General features: G+C 50.6%; 1 protein-coding gene and 1 long non-coding RNA gene across 2 annotated transcripts; one reads left to right on the forward strand and one right to left on the reverse strand.

The window, feature by feature from the left end:
* Positions 1–2,880: 2,880 nt before the first annotated feature.
* Positions 2,881–4,242, reverse strand: LOC108926973 (uncharacterized). The gene is made up of 3 exons (XR_001965516.1): positions 4,165–4,242; positions 3,102–3,267; positions 2,881–2,948 (listed from the first exon to the last, which is right to left on the reverse strand). It is a non-coding gene; the product is annotated as an uncharacterized LOC108926973 (long non-coding RNA).
* A 1,142-nt stretch (positions 4,243–5,384) lies between these two features.
* On the forward strand, positions 5,385–9,423 carry pex13 (peroxisomal biogenesis factor 13). Its single transcript, XM_029251234.1, has 4 exons — positions 5,385–5,513; positions 6,208–6,929; positions 7,037–7,159; positions 7,699–9,423. The coding sequence occupies exons 1-4, from the start codon at positions 5,440–5,442 to the stop codon at positions 8,013–8,015; spliced, it is 1,236 nt and encodes a 411-aa protein (XP_029107067.1). The 5' UTR covers positions 5,385–5,439; the 3' UTR covers positions 8,016–9,423.
* The last annotated feature ends 1,271 nt before the right edge of the window (positions 9,424–10,694 follow it).

Raw genomic sequence — 10,694 nt, forward strand, 5'->3', positions numbered from 1 at the left:
GGTAGCCTAGTGGCTACAGCCGCTGCCTTTGGATCCAAAGGTCGCAGGTGTGAGTCTCACCTCCAGCTGTAAGAATCTTGACCACAGTAAAACTGACCCAGCAGTGTAAATAACTGTTAAGTAGCTTTGAAGAAAAGTGTCATGTAAGTACAGCTTAAAGCTGGGTGATGACAGTGGAATTGTGCTGGACACCCCAGAGGTCAAAGGTATTTGGGAACCGAACCCCGTCCACGGTCGTGACAACTGCTAGGCCACGGGGGAGAAATAATTAACAACAAATAATGCTGCTATTGTCGTTATTATTACTACTATGAGTGTAAATAGAACCGAGTTGTGCAGTCATCCTCCTCATCCTTATTGGGTCTTTATTCCTCACGCTGAGGTTTGCGGAGCTGCCCGAGTGCGGCACGCACACGACGTCTGCACGCGTCCCCTTACGAAGGGACAGGGAACGGAGATGAGTGGGAGCAGGCGTTCGAGGGCACGTCTGCTCTTGACAGGACGCAGCAGAGCTCTGGGGACCTGATCTGGTGAAGAGCGTTGAGAGCGAAGTGCTCACACGGCGAGAGCATCAGCCGCGTGTTTTCCTTGGAGAAGCCGAGGCGCCGCCGCACAGAAACCAGCCTGAGCGAGTTGGCGCCGGAAACTGGTCTCCTTTATCTCTGCCACAGACGCAGAGAGAGAAGGCTTTTCGGAGGACTCTGACACAGCCGAGGATGTGACCTCAGTGCAACGCACTTGAGTGGAACTCCAACGCCACGGTGCTTTCGGGCGGGAGGATGTTTCGTCACCGGAGCCCAGACAGCGCGTGCAGAGCAGCGCACGCGTCTGATCTGATTTGAGCCGCTCTCGCCGCCCGTCCGGGACCCCGAAGAGACGAATCCCGTGGGCCCTGTCGTGCCAGCGCTCACATTTGCGTGTCACTGGGTCACGACATCCACGCCCGAATCAGTAAGGAGCTCGAACCCGTCTCCATGCACACCGGGTGTGCTGGGTTCACAGTGGGCTCACACGGCGACAGATGTTCTGCCCGCATGCACTCTGAAAGGTAAAGTCACAGTTTGGAGGCAGCACACCTACCGTCTTCCTTGTCCCCAGCAGGGCGTCCGGCCCCCACCCCCCAGCAGAGCATGTCTGGACCCCGTTATCGTGTGAGTTTGTCGTATTGCTCCAGTTCCTCACTTTCCCATCATCTTCTTCCAGCTGCTAGCTTCGCCAGGGTAGGGCCTGCAAAGTACATACCGCGGTACAAGGGTCTGAAACAGCGGAGAGAAATCATGACTTGAGTCACATCCAAGGGTCATTGCTCACATTCAGTACTCTGGTTTCAAAGGGTTAAACATGGCAAAGGTAACGTAATGAGGTGCTTTCAATATCTCTCGTCCTCCCCCATGTCTCCCGTCACTGGTGTCCTGTTTGTGCCCCTGTCCTGTCCAACACTCTGGTCACAGCCTACAGGACCATCAGCTCACCTGCTCCCCAGTACCCACAGGAGCTGGTCGCTGTACACCTCCAGCTGTGTCCTCTTGAGGGTCTCATGTACAAGAGGTTGAACATTTAAAGCCCCAAGGTTCAACGTTTTGGCTCCATTTTGGTGGAATCAGCTCTCTCTGTCCCTCAGAGATGCTGAATCCCTTCCATATGAATAAAAGTAAATCTAAATGTACTGTGTAACTGCAGGTTACTCTGAAAGGTAAGGCAATTTTGCAGAGATGTAGACATCTTCTTACAGCACAGAGGGACCATGTCAAGTGTACACTGTGTGTGTGTGCGCGTGTGTGTGCGTGTGTGCCTGCACCTTCAATTTGCTGCAGTTTCCCTTTTACCATTCAGAGAAATCTCAGTGTGGGCTTGTCAGAGTATCCGATCGCCCTGTGTTTTTGTTTTCTTTTGGTTTCATATCTTCGACACACGTCAGGAGGGGAAATATTCCCTTCGGTGACTGTTTAAGGGAGGAAAATAAGTGTCTCATAAAAGCATCCTGTTGACGGGAGAGACCGCTTCACTCTGGTTTATTCCTGATTGCACGTCCTGTGGCTCTGCCTCCGGGGAGAGCGCACCCGTCAGTAGAAGCACCGGGCTGCACCCTGAGAAATGATGGATGCTCTTCTGCTGGAACGTTTCCACAGGGAGAAGAAGCTTCGCGGCATGAAGAGGACAAGCGTTTGTGTGAAAACGCTGCTGATGGGAGCAACCGTGGTCATCAATCCTGGAACGTCGGCAATGAAGTTAAAGCGGCTGCATGACAACATGACCGAATGGCCGAAGCTCTCGGGTTCACAGGCGAGTGGCTGTTTTCAGGACTGCGGTTGTGGTGCGAAAGTGTCCCCCTACCCCCCCCCACCTTCTCTTCATAGTCAAGTTTTGTGAAGGGCGGTTTTTTTATAAAGACGTGGCTTCCTGTGCTCAAGAAACAGCACGCCTGGGACTTCTCTAAAAGAGTTAAATAAAGACGCTCCTTTTGCTTTGCATTTGCTTCACGTGTGAATTTTGGACCCAAAGAAAAGTAAAACGAAGACGCTGTTGTCAGTGTTCTCATCTAGAACATGGAGCCTGGAGTGTCTGTGCTTCATTCATAGTTTCTGCCTCCATCTGGTATTTCTCCAAAGATTCTTTGCAGAAAGACGCATGTCCATCACAGCCATGATTTCATGCAGGTCTGTAATGTCCAGAAACGGTACAAACGCTGGTACATAAATAATAAAGAGGGCTGAATTGCGCTGAAAAGGCCAAAGTGACACGGCCTCGATGTACGTGACGCTGCGTCTTCTAACGCTGTTAAAACACAGATTTGTTCAGAGGTACAAACACACACACGCACACGTCAAAGTGAAAGTGTTGAACAACTGTGTCAGCAGTGAGTTCCTTGAGCCCGCAAAAGCCAGCAAACATTTTAATTTTTGACAATGTGTGTATTAGACGTTTCTCCAACATTCCTTCCTGGAAGCCTGTGGTAAGAGAAGGAGAAGCGACTCAGATGAACAATCAATCAATAACAAGTAAGCTGTGTATACAGTTTGGAAACAAGATGAATTCATAGGTGGTGTTTGTGTGTGTGTGTGGGCCATGTGTGGGTCACTCTGATCTCGCAGGTACTCTACATTCGCACCGCCGCCATCCTCATCCTTATCGTCTTGTCCAGGCATAGTCCTCGCTGCTCTCCCTGCTCCCTCGCAGTGTGCGTTGAGGCTCCGACAGACTCCTGTACTGGTGCATCTGCAGCGCTGCATTTGCGCTCATGAGCCACTGCACACGCAGTGCGAGGGCCTACAAAATTTTTAGGAGAAATGAAGGAAGGAAAAAATGTAAGAACCAGAAGAAATAAGAAAACAGGTTGTGAAACAGCAATTTAATTCAGCTACAACCACACGGTGAAATTACGGTTCAGTACAGAAGGCTTCTTGGCTTTTCCCACATCAATCAGTGTAATTCAGCTGGCGTCTACCCCCTTTTCACTCATGTCGCAGTGGAATTACCAAGGATCTACGGACACCACAACCCTGCCCAAGGCACCGGTGGTAAGTGGGTTCATGGCCACGGTGTATCGAGGCCACCGAGGCACTTCCACCCAAGGCCGGCACCTCCGGGCTCATGTTCCCGAAGAAGGTGCCGGATCGCGGTGGACTTCCGAGAGCTGGGCCAAAGTGCGGCCCGAGTGTGCTCGACCCCCAGCTCCAAGCACCCGGCAGCATCTGGGTTAAGCCCCCCAGCGAGCGCATGACTGTCGAGTGCCACAGCGGCCTACCCCACTTCCTTGTTCGCAAGCGAAGGCACAGCACGCGCCTAGGGAGAAAGAGGAAGTGATGAGCTCGCATGTAGAAATCGGCGGCGCGCAATCGGGTGCCACCCTCAGCCTCTTAAACTGAATGTGTGTCTCCAAAAAGCTGCGTGCTGCCATGGAGACGGGCAACTCCTGAGCGGGATCGCGGGGTTTAACGTGCGGCGTGAAGAAGCGTTCGCCAATCGCACGAGCCGCACCGCCCGTCGTGCGCTCGCTACACATACTCGCGGAGAGCTCACGCTGCTGCACGGAGAGCGGGCGGAGCGCCGCACGTCAATCACTGGGGAACACAGAGGGGTTCGAGTGGCCGGAGGCTGAGCGCTAAAGGTCCCGGTGCAGTCTGGGCTCGGGCTCAGACCCATGACCCCAGTGCAGCGACACACCTGTGCGCATCTGATGCATTCGCAGGACTTTGTGGAGCATCAATGTGGAACTGCGAGTTCTTCCTCCTCAGTGCAAACAGCCGCAGCAGCAGCAGCAGCAGCAGCAGCAGCAGCAGCAGCAGCAGCAGCAGCAGCAGCAGCAGCAGCTCAAACCCTCCACCCCGGCGACTGCAATCCCATCCTGTACTTCTGCTTTTTGGTGATCACACACACATGCACAGGAAGTACACACAGTACGTCCATTCACATTACAACAATGCATTCTTTCTGATTTGTAGTGGGGTTTTTTTTACATCCACTATAAATATCCTACAGTAACCCTTCATTTGACTATCGTTGTGCTTAGTGGATATTAGAGTGAACACTTATCAGAAACACATGCACAAAATCGTAGGTTTCATCTGCACAAACACACTGGATGTGTGTGTGCGTGCGTGCGTGCGTGCGTGTGAAGACGAAGCTGCCCAGTCAGGAGGACAGCACTTTCAGTTCTTTTCACACTGCCCCGCTGCGGTCTCTCAACAACTGACGGCCTGTAACAGACGAAGCGCAGACGAAGCGCAGACGGACGGACTGCGGTACGAGATCACGTGGTGGCGCGGAAATGACCAGACGAGCATACAGTGCCACCTAGCGGTGGAAGGAGGAAGTGACGCCTGCGCATTGTATGTTTAGCCGAGGATTTTCTCCACAACGAAGTACAATTATTTACCCAGTTATAGAGCTTGGCTGCTTTGGATAAGTGCCTTGCTTAATGGAATTCGAACCTGTGACTTTCAGGTATAAAGGCAGCAGCTCTAACCACTACACTACCAGTTGCCTTTTTCAGAAAGAGAGAGAGAAAATTAATTGTAACAAAGAGACACAAAGTGGAAAGAGACTTCAGTGTGTGTGTGTGTCTGTATTACGACGTTCCTGCGCTGACATGAGCGCCACTCTCCTGTCCTGTACTGTACTTCACCTGGTCTTTCACACCCGCAGACATGCATAATCGAGTTCAGAGGGTCCCATTCTTTTAAATCGAAAGTGGGGCCCTTAACAACATTAATGTAACTACACGCTACACTACGACGTACGCTTTGGCTAATTTCCACGATGAGAAAAGCATGAGAATTTATTGCGCAGAAATGTTAATTTTTGGGGCGAGCTCATGGTCCATCCATTGGTCGAGTCTGGAGCCGCGCGCTGCCTACGCATTTGTCGCGCAGAGCTGAGCAGCCCTGAGCAGCCTGAGCAGCCTGAGCAGCAGGACGCTCGGACCGTGTTTTCGCCAGGATGGCGTCGCAGCCTCCGCCGAAGCCGTGGGAGAAAGGGGCTCCCGGCACTATTCCCACTCCGGCCAACTACCGGTACGCGACTTTACCTCACTTTCTCAGTTTCTGTCCCGGCTTTACTTGTGGAGGGAGCGGGTTTTCGGCACTGTGGCTCTCGCTCAGCTGTGTGTCCCTGCAGATCATCCGGGCCTCTCGACGAGTCTCGTCTCGTTCACCGCGCACGCGACTCCCGCCGTTTTCTGCCTTCGCTTCAGCATCGAGTCCAAAGGAGAGAAAAAGGGTCGAATCCGCTTCGGCTTTTCATTCCACCTCTTTCACGTCTTGTTTATACTTATTATTCCCTGTGTCTTCACCGTCGCTCCAGCACTTTGTCTTCATTCTCCCACCAATCAGTCCTTCCTCGCCACCAACCAACGTTCATTTTTTTCAGCTCTTAAATTCTAGTAGTTCTGGTGGTTATCCACCTTTCGCTTTCCACGTCTCTCTCTTTCGTCCCTTTCACCTCTGTAATTGTTAGTTCTTTAGTTTATTTTTATTCCCTCCTGTTCTCAGGTACTCAGCAGAGAGGACGTGTGTCCTACACGGTTTACATGCTTTTACATGCTTTTACACGCCCGTGCCGCGGTCAGTTGCAACCCCTCCGGACCGCAGCCCCTGATGTCCACCCTGTAACTGTTCACAGCTCGGGATTCGAACCTGCACTGCACTGGTTCCTTCCCCACACCGTTTGCTTTCCCATCATCACGGTGTCCCTGTCTTACCGACGCAGGTCGCCGGAGTTTGGTTCTGCCGGGCTCTCGAGACCCGGACCCCCGGTGCTGACCCGCGTGGCGCCCCCCGTCCCCCCTCGACCGGCCCAGCAGCAGTCGGGTGGCGCCTTGTCGGCGTACCGTCCCGCGTACGGCTCCTTCTCGTCCGCGTGCAGCCCGTACGGCAGCTCCCTCCTCGGCGGCTACTCGCCCTACAGCTACGGGGGCTACGGCGGGTACGGCGTGGGCGGCGGCCTGGGCTACGGCCGCTTCCGCCCTGAGGAGGCGCCGCCGAGCCGCTTCGTGCAGCAGGCGGAGGAGAGCAGCCGCGGCGCCTTCCAGTCCATCGAGAGCATAGTGCACGCCTTCGCCTCCGTCAGCATGATGCTCGACGCCACCTTCTCGGCTGTCTACAACAGTTTCCGCGCTGTCCTGGACGTGGCCAACCACTTCTCCCGCCTCAAGGTGCACTTCACCAAGGTGTTGTCAGCCTTCGCCCTCGTGCGTTCCCTCCGCTTCCTTTACCGGCGCCTGCAGAGGATGCTGGGCCTGCGGCGCGACTCCGAGGCAGACGACTTGTGGGCGGACAGCGCGGGCTCAGCGGTCGCCGTCGGGGGCCTCGGGATGGATGATCACAGCTCCGTCAAGTCCTGGCCCATTTTCCTCTTCTTTGCCGTCATCCTGGGTGGCCCGTATCTCATCTGGAAACTTCTGAGCTGTTCGGAGGCTTCGGAGGAGAAAGGTGAGGCCCCTTTAAAAGCGGATGGGGTGACGGGAGCTCGTTGCTGTTGGTCTGGTTGATCATTCATGGGGTTCCAGCTGTGAAGCTCTTCTGCTGTTCCTGTGCAGCTACGAACTGGGCCAATGGAGAGGACGACCATGTGGTGGCCAGGGCTGAGTTTGACTTCACTGCAGGCTCTGAGGAGGAGATCTCTGTCCAGGCGGGCGATATGCTGAACCTGGCACCCAAGGGTAAGGGGTGTTGGCAGGGCAGTTGAGTGGAGGTGGGATCAAGAGGATTTCATACAGTCTGCTACGATCAAGGTGAACCGGCACGTGCAGACAAATGTGGAAGTAGTTCTGGTCCAAGGACACAGTGTGTATGTGCAACACACATTTTGTTGTCTGCTCAGGAATTGCTGATTTGGCTGAAAACCAAACATATGGCTGCAGTTGAAGTGTCTTATTTTGTTGATGTTCCAAAGTGCCTAAAAGAGGCCTTGAATATCCTGTCTACAGGTTAGAAATTGTAAACTTCTTTAGGGCCTTAGCAGCTGAGCGCACAGATGTTGAGAGAAAAGCGAGGAACTGAAGATGGGCGCGCTTCCCGTGCGAGTTGCGTGTCCCTTGTGGATCAGCAGTGCCTGCTTAGCTCATTACTGGGGTCTCAAGAGTCTCTGGGAAAGAGTAGGAAAAGCGCACACATGCTTCTGTGATTACTTATACTTGATAATGGTGTGTGCTCTCCTGCGATACAAAGACAGCTTGTGACACTTTCCCACCATTTGTAGAGCAACAGCCCAGAATCCGCGGGTGGCTGCTGGCCAGTGTGGACGGCCAATCCACGGGCCTCGTCCCTGCCAACTACGTGAAGGTCCTGGGAAGACGGAGAGGGAGACGACATGCAGAGCAGGAGAGATCGGAGCAGCAGCATGTGGTTCAGAACCTGCAGCCGAGACCGGCCGCCCCAGCGGGCCCTGCCGACGTCGTGCTGTCATTCGGAGACCCTGAGATGATGTTTGAGTCTGTCTACAGGGAGGCCCCTGGTCTGACTGACACGGGCTCCTTTCCATGTGTCTCCGACAGCCACGAGAAGGTGGACCTCTGAGCTTGACAGTGCAGTACCCATGTAAGTGTGTCCACCTGAGCTGTGCCTGTGCTCCCAAATCCATTTCTCTCTGATGTTGCAGTGTCCGTTAACGTACAAGTCACCTGCTACCCTGGTAAATGACTTGTACCACGGTGCAGAGCTGCTTTGCCGGGACACACGTCTTGGAGCCCTCAGGGTTGGGTTTGGTGAACACGTGCTTCTGCTGCGCAGTACACATCCTGTCAAAAGCCAGCAATATCCATCTGTCTAAAACTGAACGAAATGATTCTTTCACACTGACCTGTTTCCCCCACCTCATTAATTTTGTTTTCCACCAAGGAATGTATTTGTGTACCATTAATTGCAGTCAGGTGTCACTGTGTTTTTGCAAATAAGCTGGGAATGAGTGAGATGAATAAGAAGCCATTAATTTTTGTGGAATGAGGCAGAACAATTTTGTGTAAAGGTTTTTTTCTGCTTTAAACAGAAGTTGGAATAATGACTTTATTAGGATGAATTAAATGAATTTTTTCTTGTATGTGTTTAAGGCGCAGTAACACGACAGAGTGAAGGAGGTGCCGAGGTCCTTGTTAACTGGTCTTTCATTAACACGCTCACAAGCCATAAGTTAACTTTTACTGGACTTTCAGGCTCGTGCAGTTTTAAGTTGTTAGGTTAGAATGGCACTGCTGTAACAACAAATCTTTTCTGCCATGTTATTGAAGAAACATAAATTATTTAAAGTAATTTTAGGAGATTGTTTATATTGTGAACCCTATTAGATAGTGGTTATCTAAACTTTGAGGACTTATAAATCATCTTTGTTAGTTACCTTGTCCTGTGTATTTTCTTGGCAGTGCAGCTTTACATACTGTTGATGGCTCTTAACACACACGGGGAACATTGTGATTTCTGTCTGCAAAACACTTTTGGTTAATTGGTTTTGATTTTCACCACATCTGGTTTGTAATCTGTTTTCCACCACATTATTTTTCTCATGTTAAGTTGTTTCTTGGGCACATGTACAGTAACAGACCGAATGCTGCTCATATAACCCATTATAGACCAGAGGATCTTTTCAGAGCTACATTTTCAATTGTTTTATCTGTGCAACAGGACATAGTGGCAATAAAAATGTTTAAATTTTCATTTTACTCTGTGTACCTAATACCTTGAAGGAAATCAGTTTGCAGGCTGAAAGATGTGTAATCAGTGATTATTAATTCCAGTAATGTATGACTACAGGCGCAGTAAAATGTTGAAGTTGATATTTTGAAGCAAGTTTATAGGAGGAGAAGTGCAGGTGGGTGACTTACTGTTTCACTTCAAGGTAAGTACTGTACCTTTCTCAGTGGTCCTGCCGCAGGAGTGAGATTCACACACAGGGCCCTGAGGGGGTATGGCAACGGCTCTACCCACTACCCCCCTCTTCTGTTTAGTGCGGCTCCCATTGAAGAGGAATAAAAATGGGTACTTGCTGAACGCGCTGTTCTTTGCACCTCGCACACTTCCCTGGCAAACGAGTTCCGGATAATCGTCTCCTAAAACAAACTCTCAATTACCATTAATTTGAATGGGGATAAAGAGTTGCACACTGGTTAGAGCTGTGCTCTTTGGGTTCAGAGGTCCCAGGTTCAAATACCAAGTCTTGCTGCAGTACCCCAGACTAGGTACTGAGCCCAGATTGCTCTGGTACATAAAAAATTACCTGCTTATATAAATCACATAGGCAAATCACTGTAAATAGTTTAGTGCTGTAAATGTCTTCAGAGAAAAGTGTCCGATAAATTAATAAACCTACAGTAAATGTTGCATTGCATCGTCCGCAACGGCTTGTCCCGAGCGGGGTTGCGGCGAGCCGGAGCCTACCTGGCAACACAGGGTGCAAAGCGGAAGGGGACATGCCCTGGGCGCGATGCCAGTTTGCTGCAAGACATCTCAAGCGGGGCTTGAACCTCCAGACCCGTTACACCACCGTGCCCCCCTACAGTAAGTGTGATAGATTAAAAATAATGTGTTCTTAGTCCACAAAAAGTTTACATATTTTTTTCCCCACAAAGTGAGAAAAATATGGTGTAACTGTTCACACATTGTAATTCCATAAGCATCCCCAGATAAAACCTTTATTCAGCCAGTACTCTGGCATTGTATTTGCTTATTTGTGTATCTTATTTAAAAAAAAAAAAAAAATTGGTGGGAGGGTATCGGGATTTGACGATCTTGCGTTTTATGTACCTACTTGAACGATGAACCTTGGTGCAGCAAGTGGTCGGGAACAAACTAGGTTTGCCTGAGACTTTCATGTCTGCAGCTATGGCTCCTTCTCTCAATGTAATGCATAAATTGTACTTTTGCTGAGATGTACGTCACTTTGGACAAAAGCGTCTGCTAAATGAGTAAATGTAAATACCTGCATTATTTTTAAACGCCTAGAAAATCTATCCTTAGCTGCTCATCCAAGTCAGGGTCACTAGAAATGAACAGTAAAGTTGTTCTGAATGATGCTGCATTTCAAGAGAAATCTGCATTTTATCACTTCAGTTCTCAAGCTTATCATGTAAAAAATTCTTTTGCAATTTGAACATATTGTACAAATTTTTTGCTTTGGAACTCATTCTGCTAGATGGCGGTTTCGTGCTATAGTGTAAGTCACATGATCTGAAAGATGAGATGCTTGCAATCCCCCCACACAGCTCT

The sequence above is a fragment of the Scleropages formosus genome, chromosome 4 (assembly GCF_900964775.1).
Source record: "Scleropages formosus chromosome 4, fSclFor1.1, whole genome shotgun sequence".
Taxonomy (NCBI): Eukaryota; Metazoa; Chordata; class Actinopteri; order Osteoglossiformes; family Osteoglossidae; genus Scleropages; species Scleropages formosus.

Excerpts from the sequence above, each read along its gene's own strand:
- pex13 (XM_029251234.1), top strand. The coding sequence starts at position 5,440 with ATGGCGTCGCAGCCTCCGCCGAAGCCGTGGGAGAAAGGGGCTCCCGGC. Across the intron at positions 6,930-7,036 it reads GGAGGCTTCGGAGGAGAAAG|CTACGAACTGGGCCAATGGA; the intron begins GTGAGGCCCCTT and ends GTTCCTGTGCAG. Across the intron at positions 7,160-7,698 it reads GCTGAACCTGGCACCCAAGG|AGCAACAGCCCAGAATCCGC; the intron begins GTAAGGGGTGTT and ends CACCATTTGTAG.